Source organism: Myotis yumanensis, unplaced genomic scaffold (genome assembly GCF_028538775.1).
Source record: "Myotis yumanensis isolate MYYU_CA2020_CCGP unplaced genomic scaffold, mMyoYum1.0.hap1 SCAF_336, whole genome shotgun sequence".
Taxonomy (NCBI): Eukaryota; Metazoa; Chordata; class Mammalia; order Chiroptera; family Vespertilionidae; genus Myotis; species Myotis yumanensis.
The window spans coordinates 1-19781 of record NW_027224087.1 but is presented as its reverse complement, the minus strand read 5'-3'; the positions used below and the strand labels follow the sequence as shown (position 1 = coordinate 19781).

General features: G+C 49.1%; 1 protein-coding gene and 1 long non-coding RNA gene across 2 annotated transcripts; one reads left to right on the top strand and one right to left on the bottom strand.

Annotated features, from left to right (window-relative positions):
* The first annotated feature begins 239 nt into the window (after positions 1 to 239).
* LOC139001309 (uncharacterized) lies at positions 240 to 12280 on the top strand. Its single transcript, XR_011469943.1, has 3 exons — positions 240 to 1092; positions 4758 to 4828; positions 11695 to 12280. It is a non-coding gene; the product is annotated as an uncharacterized lncRNA (long non-coding RNA).
* A 1103-nt stretch (positions 12281 to 13383) lies between these two features.
* On the bottom strand, positions 13384 to 19368 carry LOC139001310 (myosin heavy chain, embryonic smooth muscle isoform; the record flags this gene model as incomplete). Its single annotated transcript, XM_070402998.1, has 5 exons — positions 13384 to 15033; positions 16047 to 16219; positions 17717 to 17825; positions 18878 to 19086; positions 19169 to 19368. Coding segments are annotated over 5 exons (836 nt in total), but the record flags the coding sequence as incomplete, so codon positions are not given.
* Positions 19369 to 19781: the final 413 nt, after the last annotated feature.

Genomic DNA, 19781 nt, shown 5'->3' with positions numbered 1-19781 from the left:
GGGTAAGTTAGGGGTGATCAGGTCGGCATGCAGAGGCAGTGAGGGGCGATCAGGCCGGCAATGGGGCGGGGGGACAGTTAGGGGCGACCAGGCAGGCAGGTGAGCGATTAGGAACCAGCGGTCCAGGATTGAGAGGGATGTCCGACTGCGGGTTTAAACTGGCAGTCGGACATCCCCCAAGGGGTCTTGGATTGGAGAGGGTGCAGGCTGGGCTGAGGGGACCCTCTCCCGCCCCGTCCTCCCACCCCCCCCCCCCCCCCCCCCGTGGACAAATTTTGTGCACCGGGCCTCTAGTTGGCTAGATTAAAAACCAGGATGGTATTTACCAGCTGCGAGAGGAATTGGGGAAGTATCCTAACTCTCTGCTCCATGATTAATGTCAGGTTAAAAGAAGAAATGCCAGTTCTTACAGACTGCAGCTTGCAGTTTCAGTGTGAGAAAAGCTCTTCATTTTGAAGTCTGGGCTCTAGGATGTGCCTGCTCTACCTCTTGCTCCTGGGCAGTGTCTGGAGCACTGGCACTAGCTTTACCGGCCTCCTAGGATCCTGGAGGAGCATTGTTTGGGGAGGTTAATCAAAGCCAGTTTGTGTGTGAGTGTGCATGTGTGTCATGCGCAGTGAGGCCTTGCTACATAAAACAGTATACCTTATTATTACATTTACTTTATAGGACTTGAAAATATTCTGTAAGTTCTGGTTATTGAGGGCTTCTTGGAATCAGGATTTTTATCTAGTCTGTGATCACCTCTGCAAGTTCCTAAAATATGGCTCGCTGGACCTACTTCCCAGGTGTTGCTCTGCTTCTTCCAACCACTAGGAGCCCTTAATCTGAAAAGATACAAATTCTGTGTAGTATAGTCATTTATATTATCTCAAAAATATTCTTTTTTTCTTCATAGCGTTTATTTAGTTTTCTGTGTATCACTTACCCTAATTTTGTAAGCCAGTCAGATTTCTTTTGGGGTATGTGTAGGTAGGTGGGCATACACTAATTTTAGGGCACAGTATGAAAATAGAATTTGCATTACTGTTTAATGTTTTTTCCTTTTTTTTATTAGGCAAGAAAAAGTCATATTTCCCACGTTGTTCATGGGTAACTGAATTTGTTTGCTGTGCTATTTCTTATTCTTTTTCAATCATGATGTGTGGTGGGAGACCCATTAACAAACTGTTTTCACTAACTGCATGGGGCTGACTGCTTTAACCAACTTACAGCCCATAAGTGAGCCTTCAAATTCCTGTTTGACTCACCTGTATACCAAAGTTGGTTCAGCTTTGCAAAACCAAACTGATGAGTTGTAGTGGTGCTGGGGCAGTTGTGAATAGCAGGCACTCGCTGTGTGGTCAGGTGCTGAGAGATGATGCAGGACTCGAGTGGGGGCACGGGTAACGGGCAGGTCCTGGGACCATATTTGAATGTCTTTGTGGGACTGGGTTCTTCCTGTTACCAATGTGTCTTGTTTTTTCAAAGCAGGCACTAATGACTACGGAGCCTTGCTGGGGGGACTCTCCCCTCTGAGAAACATTGGAATGATAGATGGAGACGTGTATAAGATCTGCCTTTCTTCTCAGTTTTCAGGAAGGCACATTTCAGTTTGTAGGGCCTGGGGCAAGGTTGCGAGCTGGCTGAGCTGCGAGGCTCCCATGGACCATCTAACTAGGAAGACGGGTCTGGAGTGTGTCTGCTGCCTCCTGCATGAGCGCTGGTTCACTCTCAGGCCTTTCTCTCCCGCCCTCTCAGGTGTCCTCCACTTGCTGCTTTGATGGATTTAGTGTCCATACGTCATCACTGTTGTGTTCTATTTATTGTCCTCCTGACTAGCTTATAAAGGTGCCCTTTTCACTTCTGTTGCCATTTTACAACTCACCTTAGTTTCTTTTCTCAGCTGGAGTCTCTGTTTTTCAGACTCTTTAACTAGATTTTGGTGGTAAGGCCATGAGACTTCATAGCTTCTGTAACCTGTTCACATAGATAATTCCCAAGATCTGTGTCCCACCCCTGCCTGCTCTCTTTCCATTCATTTCTGTGGTGTCCACTGGGACATTTCCTTTCAGCTCTTTTGCTGCTTCCTGAAACCAAATGTGAATATGGAGGTTTCTTTCCCCATTTCACAGCTTTGCAGTTTCCTGAAGGTGCCTCACCAGACACAATCCTACCTCTAGGGTCAGCTCTCTCCCTCTGGTCTTCTGCGTCCCACTTCTTGGCTCAGGAAAGAAGTGCTAGGTGAGGCCCTTGTTATTCTCTGTCTATTCTGTCCAACTTGCAAATCAGAATTTCCATTCCCATTCATACTGAGAACGACTCACCTAGCTTCTTGTCCTTTTGTATTCTGATCGCACTGCTTGTTTTTCCCACTAGAGCTGACTTGGGGTGGGAGCACCAAAGTGGTTGCTCACTGAGGGCTGTCAGGTCTCCTCTGGCCAGGAGGATGCTGGGAAAGGAGAATGGCCTGGCCATCTGGAGGCAAGTTATGAGCCCTGCTTCCCCATTGATGGGCTCGTAGGTGAACTCAGGTGAATGGCTGGACCTTCTCCTGCTTTGGTTTTTTGAGCAATAACAACAATGGGGATGGACTTTATGTTCTTTAAAGATCTAATTTGAAAATGCCAAATCTCAGTCCTAAGCCTGCACGTGGAGCCATCCTTATGGTCGCTGCTTTTGCACACCCCTGTGGAGCAGGTGCCAGGTTCTTCCTGGCACCCAAAGTGCTCCCTTTCTGCTGGTTTTGGGGGTGTCTGTAGTACAGCCTGCAGAATGTGGTGTTCACCTGTGTAAAGCTGAGGTTTGTGAGGCCTGCCTGGTTCTCCTTGGGCTTTGAGGAGAGGCGGGCATTGGTGGCTCTGGGACTAGTCAGACAAGTGACAGCTGGGCTTACTATGTGAGGGCTGCAGTGGCATATAGGATGGGGCCCCTACCCCCGGAGGAGGCACAGGCGGATAGCCTTGGGAGAGTAGGAGGGATGATTTCAAGTTTTCACATACGACGAGGCTCAAATATCAGGCCTCCCCTAGCCCTAAACAGAACACGGGTGTACAGCAGGGAGAAACGACATGTAGAGCCCTGTAGCTCTGTGTGGGTAGCTTGACTTCAAACTCGAAATCTGGACTCTGAGGTTATTTCCTCAGGCATTAACTGTTTCTTCAGAGTAACGTGGGGTCATTTAGTCAAGTCTCTTTTGCATGCCTGTTTCTCTGAGATTATACTCACCTCTTCAGTGTATGTAGCACTTATCTTTGTGGGGAATGTGAAGAATGAGTCTATACTCAACTCCCTAAACCCCTCTGATGAGTGGATGGCGGGGGGCAGTGGTGGGCAAGTGTGGTGAGTGCGGCCTTTTGCAATTCGCTGCATTTCCCAAATTGCTAGTGGGACACTTTCCTGGGAAGTTTTCCAGGACGGAGAGGCTGAAGTGGCTTCCTGAGAGGTTCCAGGCCTCGCACTCACCCCTCACTGCTTCCCGCGGCTGTGCTGCCAGATGGGTGGGCTGAGGTGGGCGCTCTGCATCCCTGGGCTCAGGTGCGCGGCCCTCCTTGTAGATCCTGTGCTGGGCTGGTTGCTCATGAGTCTGCAGAGCAGCCTCCCCAGCTGGCTTTGCTTGCTTAACAATGTAAAAAAGTTACTTTCCCCCTTTATTAAGATATTCATGTATATTGTAGGAGATTTGGAAAACAACAAAAAAGTATAAAGTAGTAAACAAAATTTACCCATAACCCAGAGGGAAGAAAAGTAACTTGTTAAATTTTATTTCTACAATATATATGATTTTATGTACATATGTGTGTGTGTGTGTGTGTGTGTGTGTGTATGTATGTATGTGTGAGTACCTCCACACATTCTAGAATTAGCTACACAGGTAGTAATGCCTATCTATATAAGGGGCTATAGTCTAGAACAGCCGTGGGCAAACTACGGCCCGCGGGCTGGATCCGGCCCATTTGAAATAAATAAAACTAAAAAAAAAAAAAGACCGTACCCTTTTATGTAATGATGTTTACTTTGAATTTATATTAGTTCACACAAACACTCCATCCATGCTTTTGTTCCGGCCCTCCGGTCCAGTTTAAGAACGCATTGTGGCCCTCGAGTCAAAAAGTTTGCCCACCCCTGGTCTAGAATCTAGAATATATATTATTTACACTTTTTCTTTTTTCTTCACATCATTTAACATATACAGTTTGGTAACCTTTTCCTACTCACCATTAATTACATTCTGAATATTTTCCCATGCTATTAAAGAACTGTGGAAATGGATTTTAAAAATATTTTTATTGATTTCAGAGAGGAAGGGACAGAGAGAGAGATAGAAACATCAATGGTAAGAGAGAATCATTGATCAGCTCCCTCCTGCACGCTCCCTACTGGGGATCAAACTTGCAACCCAGGCATGTGCCCTGACTGGGAATCAAACCATGATCTCCTGGTTCATAGGTTGACACTCAACCATTGAGTCATGCTGGTCGAGCGTGGGGAAATGGATTGTTAATGGTCGTATACTATTTTATCATTTAGTTGTGGCTGCAGTGGCCCGTGTGATGAAGCTGCCCGTAGTCTCATTACTGTAGGACCACTGAGTTCTCAAGTCTAACCAACTGATGCTCGAGGCAGCCACTCTGCCCTGGGCCGTCGGGATTCTGCTATGGGCCGGGAAGAGGGATAGTTTTAGAGAGCAAATGAATTTCTTGCTGTGTGTCAAGTGGTTTTAAATGACAGTCTCTCTTTTTCTTCCCCTTCCCTTCTCTGCTCTGTCACCCCCACAGGGCAGTAAACGGCTTTGACCCAGCTCCTCCTCCTCCTGGTCTGGGCTCCTCGCGCCCCTCGTCGGCACCAGGTATGCTGCCTCTCAGTGTGTGAGTGCCCAGCTTCCAAATGGGGGCTCTTGCCCTCCTCCAACAACCCAGGACACCCACGCCTCACCCTTCGGTGCCTGGGCCCAGCCCGTGGCTCTGTCTGCCTCCCTAGGGCTGGCAGAGAGAGGGCAGGCTGCATGCAGTGGTGGCTGCTGGGCCCTGCCCAGCCCCAGGACTGCGCGATATCAATACTGGCTATTTTCTCTTCTCGCCGTAGTGCCGTTGGTTTCACATGATTGCACTTTTGTGGGTCACAAAGTGATACGTACATGTATTACTTGGTCACTGGATGCAGAAGTACCCATTCATCATACCTGCCTCATAGCCCACCCTGCTGTACTGATAGGATTTAGTTGTATTTAGGACATTGCAAATCTTTTAGACGTTCTCTCCCAAATCAGGTCAACGTGTGCCCTCCTGAGCTCCCACCCAAGCACCTTTGTGCTCATGATCATGTGTTTGTCCCCAGCTCCACCCCACACAGCTGGGCCTGTTGCTGGCAGACAGTCAGGAAGGTCACTGAATTAGGGAACACAGTCTCATTACCCTAGGACCACTGAGTTCTCCAGTCTCATTACTGCGCCTTGTGATTTTACTTCAGCAGTTAGCATTCCATAGCTTGGCCTCCCAGAGCAGGAGCCTGTGGGGCCTGGGACAGACAGCTGGGCCTCTGCTGTCTTCTCCTCCGTGTGCCTCAGACGAGGGTGGAGGTGGTGGCAGCCACCTACCAGCTTTCTGGTCCTTCAGTTAAATGACAGCTTCACAGCTTTTTGGTTTTGTTCTGCAGGCCTCTCCAGTTGTGTTAGGAAGGACTGAGTGGCCTGATGCCGGGGGCTGGCTGGTGCCAGCTCCTGGGGGGCAGACTGACCCCAAGTGGTTATCCCTGTGCATCCTTTGATTACTCTCATGCTGCATTTACTGTTTACATTTGTTTTTTTGTACATAGGTTTGTAAACATTATTGCCCAAGATATTTGTAAATAACTTGGGCTTTGTAGCTTTTATTTATTCAGAACTCATACGGCATGTTAATGACTTATGATGGTGTCCTACTCTGGGCGACTGTATAGAATCATCATGTGGTTAAAAAAAAAAAAAGAGAAAGTACTTCCCCTCCAAAAAATCTTTTAATGTGGAAACAATAAATTTCACACAAAAAAGTATCAAGGTTGCGTTATTGGGTCCCCGCCATCCTGTGGGAGAAGAGCTGGAGTTACACAGCCAGGTTCCGATGTCGCTTCTGCTCCGACATGGGACATGTGGGTGGACAGCAGCGCGGAGTGGGCAGAGGCAGTTCAGCAGCCTCCGGAGAAGTCTGATGCTCGAGCAGGTGTGCTCAGGCCGGTCCTCATAGCTGAGTCTCCGGGGCAGCCTGAGATGGCCCCGCGCCTCATGCAAACCTGGAGGGAGGACCTGGACTTTGAGGGAGGCCACTCGCAAGGTCACAGGGTAACTGCGATGGAGCCAGGCGCTGGCCCTTCTCTGTGCTGCCTGTCATGATGTGTGTGGTGTCCTGGGAGTAGAGGTTACTCGGGCCTGGGCTTTTCTCCTATCCCTCAGGTTGATGTTGGCAAGTGAAAGGAGGTGCCCGATGTTTGCAAGACATAGGTGACTGGACTTGAGAAATGTACAGACATAGGAGTCAGTACGAATGTATCACGTTCTGAACATTGCTTATAACAGAGCAAAACCAGGATAGTGTGTAGTTTTAAAACTAAATAAGTGAAAAGTAAGTGAATCAAGTTCCTAAGGGAATACTGAACTTTAAGGAGGATACATTAAAAACTTTCTTCTGCCTGCTAATATGTGGGCAGGAATACTTCTGTTAGTTGTTCCTGGAGGTTTTGCTGTGAGCTGCCTCCCGAGAGATGTTTCCAGGGGGGTGTGCTGTGCCCAGTTGAGCTGTGGAGCAGGCGAACGGAGAACTTCAGGCCTCTTTCTGATGGGCGGCAACTCGCAGCTTCTTTCCCTATCATTGAAGCAATTGGATTAGACCAGAGGCTGAAACGTTTAGCCAGACCTTTGTTAATGCAGGGACCCCAGATCTAACACATAAGAGCAGAGCTACTCTGGTGAAAGCAGCGATGAGTTCTGGAGCCCTGAGTCGTCGTCCCTGGCTCCCAGTGATTTCCCGGTTCCTTCTTAGCTGAGCACCCCTGGAATCGTCTCATCCCGATGGTCTGTCAGTTCAGTCAGGTGGTGGCAGGGGAGGCCCTGGCTGCAGAGGCCCAGTGTCATCCCCGGATGTCATCTCTGCTTCGGGTCCAGGAGAGCAAGGGCCAGGCGAGTGAAAGGGCAGGAACACGCTGCTGGGCTTTATAGCAACAGCTGCCCTCGGCGTATGACCCATGGGGAAGCTGGATGACTCCCCTGGCCTCAGTTTCAGCTGTTTGGATGATTTGGTTAAATGCTCAGCTAGAACATTTGCTGCTGACACGAAAGCTACCACATTCTGTTTGCTCTTCTAGCTAAAGATTGCCTAGCAGGCTCCTGCCTCTGAGTGGGTTCTCTTCCTGGGGCCGACCCATGCCTAGGTCTGCCTGGCCCTCGCTGAAACTTTTAGGGGTGATCCCTCCCCTGAGCTGGGTCCACGGGTGGTCCCCCTGCTTGGAGGGGGTGAATCTTCAGGTGGTGAGTCCTCTTGCCTCCAGATACTGTTCTCTCACCACCCGTCCCATCCCTCGCTCCTGAAATGCATGAGAGTAGGAGTGAGTGCTCCACTGCCTTTCAACCCGGAGGGTAGGAACTACGCCCAACCAACTCGGCTGAGGTCTGAAGCCAAAGCTGGGCGTATGCGAGTTAGGTAGGCAGCCTGAGAGGAGGTGGGCTGGCTTACCTGTTTACAGAAGGGAAGGTGGGCCCGGAGTGTTGGTGACTGGCCTGAACTCACACAGCTAGTCCATAGCAAAGCCAGGGTTGGAAGTGAGCTCTCTTTCTGCTCTGTTCTCCGCTTTCCCAGACTTGAGGCCTCGTTGCCCTGACTCTGTCTTGTGCCTCGAGATGAGCTGCTGTGGATGCTGGGAAATGTGTGGGGCAGGCACAGCCTTTGCAGCAGGAGGAATGTGATGCACCCCCTCCGCTTCCAATTCTGTACTTGAGTATTGACTGTGCTGCTCTCAGCAGCTGTTGCAGAAGGGCCATTAGCATCTCTGAGAGCCAAGGTGGGAATGGTACCTCTGGGGCAGGGGAGGTGTCCTGGCGTGGAGCCTCAGCTTTAGGGAGCATCTTGCTAGCAGCGGTTCTTAACCTGTGGGTCCCGACCCCTTTGGGGGTCGAACGACCCTTTCACAGGGGTCGCCTAAGACCATCGGAAAACACATATATAATTACATATTGTTTTTGTGATTAATCACTATGCTTTCATTATGTTCAATTTGTAACAATGAAATTGGGGGTCACCACAACATGAGGAACTGTATTAAAGGGTCGCGGCATTAGGAAGGTTGAGAACCACTGTGCTAAAGCCACGTCGTCCTGCCTGGCCAGCACAAACAGCCAGTCCGGCTGCTGGTGGGACTGAGCCCAGAAAGGGGATGGGTCCAAGCAGTCAGTTTTCTGTTTGCCTAGATTAGAAGATGCTAAAGGAGCCTTTTCCTCCTTCCAATATTTATTTCAAGGAGTTTTCTCTCTACTTTTGCCCCAAAGGTTGAAACAAATTGAGAAACGCTAGCTTGGCCTTCAAAATTTAGCTGTTACTTGAATCATTCTTAAAAATGGGAGTAGGGGAGGAGGCATCTTTGTAAATCTTCTTATGACTTAAAGCATCTTATCTGAAAACTGGTCCTATGACTAAAAATAGGACCTGTGGGAATACAGTCACCTTATTTATTTATTTATTTATTTATTTCTTTTTAAATATGTTTTATTTATTTTTTACAGAGAGGAAGGTAGAGGGATAGTTAGAAATATTGATGAGAGAGAAACATCGATCAGCTGCCTCCTGCACGCCCCCTACTGGGGATGTGTCCGCAGCCAAGGTACATGCCCTTGACCGGAATCGAACCTGGGACCCTTCAGTCCGCAGGCCGATGCTCTATCCACTGAGCCAAACCGGTTAGGGCTACAGTCACCTTTTTTAAATGTTAAGGACAAACAATAACCTGGAGTAAATATTAGTTTAACAGACTCCCTTGGTAAGATAGCACATGTGAAGAGGCAAATGTGAGAACAGAGCAAAGCGTAGAGAGCTGGCTGGGGGACCAGGTGGGTTTGTGCCATGTGGGTTATGGTTTGCAGTTATGTTAGTTGCCTGTCAGCTCTGAAGCCTTCACCAAGCGAAACGCGATGCAAACTGAATAGGAATTTAGCTTGTTTACTTTTGGGGAGTTTGTAATCAGGTGTCAAGTTTGACTAGTGCCCATTAAAACGCGGAGGTCCTGCCTGGTTGTGGGTGCTGGTGGAGGTCTGGAGGGTGCCGGGCAAGCAGGCCTGGCACAGTTTGGATAAACAGTCAGATGAGTGTCATCCAAATGAGCTAGGGCCCTGTTGCTCCCTGTCGGTTCATGATGGAACTGAGAAACACTTTTTCTGGTTAAAAAAAGGTGATTGTTTTAACTAGGAAAAAATCCCAGCGAATCCCACTGTCATCTAGACTTTAGGGCATACACCTCTGCATTTTTGGTGTCACTAAATTATTTTCTTTAAGTCTCGAGTCTTACATAAGCTATACAAGCTCTTTCTACTTTAGGGATGACGTCTCATGGCACTAAGAACAAGTAGGCCCAGGCTCCACCCCAGCGCCAGCCCCGGGGGGAGCGCACATCAGTTCACAGAATCTCAAACCAGCAATTATGCGCACCTTATTTTGTGAACCGTTAAGAAATGTGCCAGTATGCCGAAACCGGTTTGGCTCAGTGGATAGAGCGTCGGCCTGCGGACTGAGGGGTCCCAGGTTCGATTCCGGTCAAGGGCATGTACCTGGGTTGCGGGCACATCCCCAGTAGGAGATGTGCAGGAGGCAGCTGATCGATGTTTCTCTGTCATCGATGTTTCTAACTCTCTATCTCTCTCACTTCCTCTCTGTAAAAAATCAATAAAATATATTTAAAAAAAAAATGTGCCAGTAGAACTGTGAAAATGCTTATCATTTTGACTTTTTATATTTATTGAGGATTCTTTAAGATTTTAGACAGGTTTTCATCACATCACACTTCATATACAAAAAGGAAACTGTGAGACGTGGCTACGACTTCATGTTGTGAACCACTTCTGACGAGTTGTCCTTGCAGTTTTCCAAGCAGTGTTGTCCTCTGGGTCCCGGTGAGCGCTGGTGATGCCGTGTTTCTGAAAAGATGTTCTGTCGATGGCTCCAGAATTTTCTTGAAGGCTGCTGGTATCCGTTCTGCAGGATCTGATGCTTGGGGTTTATTGACCTTCCTCTGACAGCCACATCACAGCTGCCACCTACTGGTGGCACTTGTGAGACGCACGAGTTCACATGTGAGAACACGGGTGTCTTAGGGCCTATGCAGGATGGCATTTTGTAGGAGGCAGTGGCTCTGCTTGGATGCTTGTCAGACTCGAGTTTAATAGATGCCATTTTACATCTTGAATGAGGCTTCATGACATCCTGTCAGTGGGGATGAAGTCCATTATTGGGGGGCTACTTGGAAAAAACAAATAGATCTGTGTTGTAATGAGTCAAACATGGAATTCTAGTCTTGGGAAGGGTTGAAGGACATGGTCACACTTCCGTGTGTGGTACACAGGTACTGGAATTATCGTTAACATTGTCTTTGAAAGCTGGCATCATGCCCATATACCCTTATTGAAAGTTTTGCATTAGATTTCTGTCAATTGTATGAGACACGTCACAAGATTTGCTAGATTCCCAAACGATACGAGGCTCCACTAGGAGTGGGCACCCCATCTGGTCCTGACAGCTGGCACAGGGTCCAGCACTCTAGCAGGTGCTCAGAACTTGGTACAGATATGAGTTCCCAGTGACTAGAACCGATGGTGCAGGGGACTCCCTTTGGGTCTCAGTCACAGGCTTCCCTCTCAGACCTGCCTGGAACTTTCTAGATCCCAGCCTACGGCCTGTTCCTGTGTGGGCTTTCTAAGGGGGTGAGGATGAGACAGGAAGTGGTGGTTGACAGCTTTGAGCTCTTTCTTCTCCAGGCTTGACACAGAGCATTGGTTTCAGGAGGCAGGGGCCATGGGTCAGTCCTGCCCAGAGCCACAGGGGGCTCCTGTGAGAGGATGCCACAGCTTGTCTTCAGGCTCACACTTCATCTTAGCGCGGTTTCCAGGGATGGGGAACTGGTGACAGGAAGGAAAGGTGACATCAGTTACACCCTCAGGCCAGTCCCACTAGGACTATAGGTGTGCTATTCCTACTGACGCGGTTTAAAATAATTCCCGAGTGGATGCATTAAAAAAGAAAGCCTAGGATGTGGCAAGGGCAGACAGCGTGAAGAGCTGCATGTTAACACCTTTCGCACCGCTCACGAGCTTTCTCGTGTTTCACGCGCCATCTGTTAAGGACCGCTCACGAGTGTTCTCGTTTTTCACGCGCCATCTGTTATGGACCTTAGATGTCAACACACTGTCTTGTCCACATCGAATGAAGCGATCTCATTGGTGGAAACCGTGCAGGTCAATCTACGAAAAACTATATAATTGCACGAACCCATAAAGCATTGCAGTTACATTGTATTTTGGTCATTCGAATAGTCTTCGTCTTCAAGTTCCTGGTGCTTTTAGAAATGCCCTCTCTCAGAAAAAGGAAGGAAACCAACGAAACGGATACACTTCCTTTCGTGTTGTTCCATTCTAAGGAAAACGATGAAATGGACAAAAAAAGTAGTGCTGCACCGTATAAACTGTGGACTTTTCAATTCATTTAGAGTGTACAACGTCCTCAATCCACAAGCAAAAATGAAGTATAAACAGTTTCTGCTATCGGTGGCGAGAGACTGGATAACGGATGACAATAATGAAGGCTCTCCGGAACCAGAGACAAATCTGTCCAGCCCTTCCCCTGGGGGTGCAAGGGGAGCACCTCGTAAAGATCCACCCAAAAGGCTGTCAGGTGATATGAAGCAGCATGAACCTACGTGTATTCCAACGAGTGGAAAGAAAAAGTTTCCTACGAGAGCCTGTAGAGTTTGTGCCGCCCATGGAAAAAGGAGTGAATCTAGATACTTATGTAAATTTTGTTTGGTCCCTCTTCATAGAGGAAAATGTTTTACGCAGTACCATACGTTAAATAGTACTAGGAACTTCAATTGTTTGTTTTTGTAAATAAAAATGTTATAATTATTGCAAAACAACACCTAAAGTGCATTATGATCTGTAGTTATGATGGTTTAAATAACGTGCAGTTTGCCCCAAAACATGCGGTCCCTGGCGTATGTCTTCGAGATTTCTATGCGGCACGAAATGTGTTAAAACCCCCGCCTCATCTCAACAAAAGGACAGGCTTTCTCAAGTCTCGCCTGGTCTCTTCCTCACGATGAACCCTCTCCTGGGTGGCAGCTGGCCAGCAGCTTTAGTCTTTGACACAAAGCCCAGCTCCCATGAACTGTCTTCCTTGTGCTGTCAGTGCCCGTCAAAGGTTTTATGAACTACCTTTCCTGAGACTACGCAGCGGTGGCTTGTTTAGTAAGGAAAGGTTCCTTATGGCTGGCATCTCTGGAGTCAGGCTGTGGAGATTGAGTTTCTCCCGATAGCTGAGTAGTCAGCAACAGTGACTACACCAGCCACACCAGCCAGGCGGGAAGCATTCCTTCTGAGGAAAACCAGCCTCTGAATTCCACACGCACCTGGACCAAACTAAGATAGTTGAATGCCAGGGTGGACACACGGAATGTGGTAACTCACCTTTTTCTCCCTTGGTAGTGACAGGGAGGAAAGGAGTACAGTACGTCTGTCCATTTTTTACATTCCCTGCCAGGAAGCCTGGGTATGTGCCGTGTGCCCCCAGGGCCAGCCTGAACTATGAATATTAGGGAATAATAACAAAAAAGCCAGCATTTCCTACGTGATTTTGTGATCCCTTAGTTACTCCTCTCCAGCCCATCCTAATTGACCCACACTAGTGAGGCTTCCCTTGGGTCTTATTACTGAATCCCACCCTCCCCCCCAATTATTTTCAGTGTGAATACTGCTTGAAAATGCAGTCTGAACCTTGGATTTCTTAAAATACTCCAGTCCAGCAAACAGCTCCATCAGCTGGTGACCGAAACCCTCCAACGGCTTCATCCTCAGCCCTTTTCTATTAGCGAGCGGGTCGCCAGCCCAGGGCCCTTTCCTCCCCAATGCAGCTACACACAGAGGCCACTGGGCAGGATGCGACTTGTAGCCGACTGCCCAGAGAACTAGCCTGTCACCTGACACTTGGGAGCGCAGCGCCCTCAGAAAAAGGGGGCCTTTTAAGTCTGTGGGACTCTCAGCTGCCAATCAGATCACAGATGGGAAATTGAGAACAGAAGGTAAGAAAACAGATTCCACATTCACATGATTATTCTCATTTATTGAGGTCTGTTTATTCTTAATGGGTGCTTTTTCCTCCAAGTAAATAGAGCAGGCGTAAATATCTATAATGAATAAATTTATTGTCTTACAAAAATCATTGTCTAGAAATATGGGAATACAAGAAAAGATATTTGCAGTCAGGTGTCTGGTGGTCAACAGCCAGTACAGTTCATAACGGGGTAAAATCAAAGGTTCCAAACCCACATGACAAGTTCTTCCTAAAGATGTTAAAGCTTTTAACCCAAAAGGTTTGTGTTTTCAAGCACATTGCAGAGGATCAGGGATTTGTACTTAACACTGATTCATTGTCACTGAATGTTGGTAATACCACTTTGACTAGAGAGGTACATGATATGAAGCACAGTCAAAACTTAATACATTAAATTGTTACAGAGGCAAATAATATATTTAACGTTGTCTTAGTGCTGTAGTGTCTAAGGCACTTTCTGTAATGTCAGTTTGCTTACCTATCAACCAAAAACAGAATGTTAAATGTTCACTGTTAACACTGTCCAGAGGGGAGGGAACGGGAAAATGAAAAGGGATTCACATCCACTGGCATGTCAACATTCAGGCAGATGGCATCTGTTCTTGAGGGTCGGTAACCTCATCAACAAACTTGGAACAAGTCTTGGACACAAAACCAATGTTCCCATTTTGGGCTCAAAGCAGCGGCTGAATTTGTAAGGTCAGCACGGGGGCCTGGCTGGCAAGGGAGGGCCTCCCACTGACTCCTGCTTAGGCGCCCACAGCTCTTGTTCCTGAAGCGAGGCGCACACTGGCAGAGCCAGGGGTTCAGGAGACCATCCGGGCATCGACGTGATTGCTGCCACTGGGGCCTCAGCGGCATGGCGGCTCCTATCCTTTCTATGCACAGACCAGCCCTGGCCAAGGACAGTTCACACGAAGAGACGAGGGGATACCACCAACTCGAGCGAGACGGCATGGTAATCCCCAATGAATGCTGCTTCCCCAATCCATCCCACCCCTCCTAATCTTTCCAAAAAGCCCCTTTCACAGTTTGCTCGCTGAAATAGTGTTGATCGTTATTTGAAGGAAATGAGATACAAGTGCAGTTTAGGTTCCACAATGTCCTAAGAGAATTGATGTGGCTGAGGAGTCGGGGGCCACATGAACACAGCTAAGTTACCTGTCTGTATGACAGAGAGCATGCAGAGCGACCGAGCAACAACCACGGGGCTGCCCCAATACCCAGCGACTGGCAACAAGGGTCTGGAGTTGGTTTGAAAAAGGGTTCTCTTCTTAACATGTATTATAAAATGGTCTCTTGATGAATATATGGAAAATAGATGCAATGATGAGACAGTCTGTTTAATATGTGCATGTTCTGTGTATGTATATATATAAAAAGGGGAGCAATTGTACCTAAATCTGAAGCAGGATACAGTATGTGTAGGCTGGAAAGCCTTAAGACACAGTTGATCTTGCAGTAAGGAGTCCTGTGGCTTGCCAACTTCCTCATCTGTAGGAGGCCCGAGGCAGGCTGGTGCCGGGTGCGTTCCTTCGTGTCCCACTGTATTGCCTCCACTGGCTTCCGGTGACCCTACTCCGACTGGGGTGGCTGTGTCTCATTCACATCACTGGTCTTGCTTTCGGTGTCATCGTCTGACAGCTCCAGGGAAGCCCCTTCGATGTGCAGCTGGCGCCGGCCAGATCGGCTCGAAGAGAAGCTGATTGGGCCGCCTCGCCTGGCAAGAATAGGAAGTAGACACGTGGGTAAACACGTAAGAACATGTGGCAGTCAAGTTGTCCAGTCACCAAACTTCCACCCCTTCCTCAGGACACACCACCTGGGGGTGTGAGTGGCACGATCAGGACAGGCTCTGGGCCTTCCACCTCTGCTGTCACCACGCCTGACTGCCATCCTGGCCAGCACAAGCGTGCAGTGGGCAGGAGGTCCTCAGTGTACCTGATCCAGTTATGGCTGGCTGTGCTTGCTAACCAAGGGTATTTCCATAAAGGGCACATAACGGAAGGGAAGGAGGGAGGGGGAGAGACAAAGAAACACTGATGTTAGAGAAACAGCCTCCCACACGAGCCCTGGCCGGAGCCAGGGATCAAACCTATAACCCAGGTATGTGCCCTTGACCGGGAATTGAACCTGCAACCCTTTGGTGCTTGAGCCAGTGTTCTAACCACTGAGAAACACCACCCAGGGCAGATAGTAAATATTTTACTTAGGCTGTGTGGGCCATATCAGGTCTCTGTTGCATGTAAAAACCATTCTTGGCTCACTGCTGGACAAAAGCAGGGCACATCAGAGTTTGGCCATGGGCCAGCCTGTCAGCTTCTGTGCCAGCCTGCTCCTCTGGGGGAGGAAGTTCAGTGCTCATGTTCGGGCCTCTCCCTGGTGGGGGTGAGGACGGGGAGGGGCTAATGGTGCCGGGTCCTGGGAGAAGAGGCTGGGACCTTTCCTCACATGGATGTTGGGACATGGATGGATGCGACCTGGTCCCAGCTTGGTGTGTGTGTGTGGGGGGTGGGGTGGGGGGGTGGGGGGGTTGTTCCTCCTGTTCTCCTTAAGGACTACGAAAGGTCAGAAATCCCGAGTGGATAAACTTAAGAGCAAGAACGAGTAACTCTACATGAACTAAGTAAACCAGAAAAATCAAGCCCTAAGCCTAGAAATCCGGCTGTTTTGGGGAGCTTTGGGCACAGACTCCACGAGACCCAGCGCCTCCGAGTCCCCTCGGTCGCTCACCTCAGCCGGTTCTTCAGGGTGCTGACCTCACGGCTCAGCCCCTCGTTGGCCTCGGTGGCATCATCCAGTTCCCGCTGGAGTTTACGCCGAGATGCATTGGCACGTGTAGCTTCTTCTTCCGCTTCCTCCAGCTGCCGTTTAAGCTGCTTCATCCTGGCATTGGCCTTCTCCATCTTGGGGAAGTTACATGAATCAAGTCAAACCAAACTGGCGAGTCCAGATACAGTCCCACCGCATCCTGAGTGCCCGCCAGCCACGTGAGTGCGTGTGCTTACAAGGGGGGCTGGTCTCAGGCCTGATCTGTTGTTGTCAGCAAAGCCAGTGTGTACAGAGCAAACTACGCCAAAGGAAATCTCTAAAAACTTAAAACCCTATTTTCTCCCCGAGTTTTTAACAGAAAATGAGTGCAGTATCTTCACATAAGGTATTAAACCTATGGGAGAGCCAGCAACGTGAGTCTCCAACCCCAGGAGATGGTACATTCATGTTTATGCCTCCTTTCAATATGGGTGTTTCAAGTTCAAAGCCTCACGTGAAGACCTGACCTGGTCACGCTCGTGCAGCTCACGCCCACCCAGAACTGCCCCATGCTCTATGCTGAGAGCGGGGGTAAGAAGGGAAGGCTGGGTGCCTCATGAGCAGGGGAAGAACAGGGAAGGGGAGTTGGGGCCAAAGGCAGTAGAATCACCTCCGTCCACCTCAGCTACCTAGGCTATTGTCTATGCAGACCTGGCCGCAGTCTTATTAGATTCTCCTGATACTTAAAAAAAAGATGCCTGGATGCAGACAAGGAAAACCATTCAGGTCCTGCATGCAGTACATTTGTTTTCTCTCTGCTTTCTATTCTGCATCCACCCCGCTTCAGCCGACACACAGTGACTGCTAACACTGCCCAGGAACTACTCTAGGCATCTGAGGTGCTGGGGAGGGAGACTAACAGCGAGGCAGAGATCACTGCACTCATGAAGGTGCACCTCGCGGAGGAAATCGGCCTCACACTTCAAAGCCCTCAGTGTGCTCTCACCCGCCCCTCCTCTGTATTTCTGGTGCTGGGGGAGCCCGAGGGGTGGGGACTGAGTCTTAGTTACCTGTGTCCCCAGCACCCAGGAGTGCCTGGCAGGAACAGCCCAAGTGTGTTAAAATATTAGAATTTAAGAGTTTAAAATAGCATTTAAAAAATGTATTTTTATTGATATCAGAGAAGAAGGGAGAGGGGGAGAGAAACATCAATGATAAGAGAATCATTGATTGGCTGCCTCCTGCACAGCCCCTACTGGGGATCGAGCCCGCAACCTGGGCATGTGCCCTTGACCAGAATCGAATCCAGGACCCTTCAGTCCACAGGCCAACACTCTATCCACTGAGCCAAACCGGCTAGGGCAGCTTTTTCTTTTTTCAATTTTTTATTTGCAGAGAGAAACATTGACTTGTTCTACTTATTATGGACTCATCAGTTGTTTTTGTATGTGCTCTGACGAGATCGAACTCCCAACCTTGGTGTATCAGGATGATGCTCTAACCAACTGTGCTAACCCAACCCGGGCCTCAGAGAGCATGTTCCTAATTTAGTCACCAAATGGTAACACGTGGCTCATTTGCATCGTCTCCTTGTAAAGCATTTCTAAGATGGAAGACATTTCATCCTGGCCCACCTTCTTTTCTTCCCTTACCTGTTCTTTATACTGATCTGCATGTCGACGCTCATCTTCGACCTGCATGAAGATTTCTTTCAGTTTCTTCTCCGTTCGTCGGACCAGTTTGTTGGCTGCTGCTCGTTCCCTGTGAAGATGATCAACCATTAATTAGCCTTTGTAATTCTTGACATGATAATTCGAATTGAGGCAATAATTTTTAAAGTCCCTTTTCTCTGGAAGATGACAAATGTTGGGAGTGTTTTCCAGGGCCTCTCTGACGAGAATAAATTATGAAAATACGGCCCAGAAATTTTTCCCTTCTGGTCATGAGGGGCCTTAATAACGTATTCTAACACTGACGGGTAGATAAAGCGTATTCCTTCACATGCAGGTATTAATTGAGGGATCTCCTAAAGATCAAACGTTACACGCAAGCTACCTGCCATACGGAGTGCGGACTTTTTGAAGACAAAAACCTTGGTTGGTTATTCTAATCACCTAACTTCTTAGCCTGGAGACCAGAACAAAGACCCATTGTGATGTTCAGGCTATGGCAGCTAATGGGGGAGGGGACCGCCCACACTCACCCTTTAGTTAGAAGGCAAATCACCATGTTTCTAGACAGGCCTACACTGTTCCTTAGGAAGGAGAGCGAGCTTATTGGGTGAACCCCATTGACAACAGCGTGCGGGAGCTCAGAGATGCACTATGTCCAGCAGTAAAGGCGCCTGGGAAATGTGGGCCTCTTGAACCTGTGACTCTTGGTGTATGTTTCTCCTATTAAAGCTCCTATGAGTCTGAATAAGGCCGCGTGTCAGTGCTTCTGAATCGTGTCTGGTCTGAGTCCCGAATTTTAGACTTTTTGACCTTTTCCCCAACAAACAAAAAGTCCATTTGTTCCTGGACAAATGTTATACAGAAATGGACCGTGGTGGAGTTAGCTAAAAGGATTAAACTATGGCACCTAGAAAATCCTAGGCACAGTTTGACCAGCTGAATCCTGGCACAGCGGACAGGTGAGCCCAGCCTTCCTGGAGGCTCACACCATCTCTCTCTCTCTCTCTGATGACATGTGTCCTTGCCACCTCCCCTGCCACAGGGACTCTCTCTAGGGCAAGTGCCTGGCTGCAGGCTGGCCCTGGCCCTGGCCCGCAGAGATGCAGTGAGTTTTGGTTTAGTGCATCAAAAACCTCTTACTTGGCCTCCTGCTCAAGCTGCTCCTCCAGCTGCCCAATCTTGGCTTCCAGGGCCGAGATGGTGGCCTTAAACTTGGACTTGACAGCACCCTCTAGCTCCTGCAGCTTGGCCTTCAGCTCCTTGTTCTGCCGCTCCAGCTGCTGGCGTGCATTGTCGCTCTTCTGGGCAGCACTGCGCTCGGCCGCCAGCTCTGCATTCAGTGTGTCCACCTGGAGAGGAGAGACGGTTTAGTCACTCGTGCCAGACGGGCAGCACGGCCCCTCCCAGGTGACGGGCTGCCGCCTGAGCCACCTGGAGCGTGGTCTTTCGGAAGCGGTCGTTGAGCAGCTCCATGTTGCTCTGCTCCTCCTCCAGCTCCTCCTCGAGCTGTGCGATTCGTGCCTCCAGGCGCCGCTTCTCATCCAGCAGAGCAGACCTGTGGGGCAAGGAGGCGGACAGCTCAACGCCAGCTCCGTGCAGCACGGGCACGCTCAGAGGGCTCCTCCTCCCACCTGGAGGCTACAAACAGCCCCACTCGACTTTTCTGTCCCCTGCACCCGTCCGCATCTGTCAAGTCCTGCTGATCACACTTCCACACACACTGCCTGTGCCCTGCGCCTGCCCCCTCTAGGCCCCTCCCCTCTCCCAGTGGCCTCCCCACGGCCCCTCCATCTGTTCTCCACAGCCAGCAGCTTTCAAAGGGCAAAAAGACCCTGGCACTTCTGCTTTAAACTCCACTGGTTTCCCAGTGCATTGAGATAAAACGCTACTCCTCCTCATGGCACCTACAAAGTGACCGCGATGGACCCGCAGATGGTAATTGAATAGAGAAAGCAACTTCCTAATTGGAAAAGAAAGATCTTTTAATGAAAACTCATTCAGGAAAAGGTAAGTAAAGGCATCTACTTGCCAAACCTAGTGAATT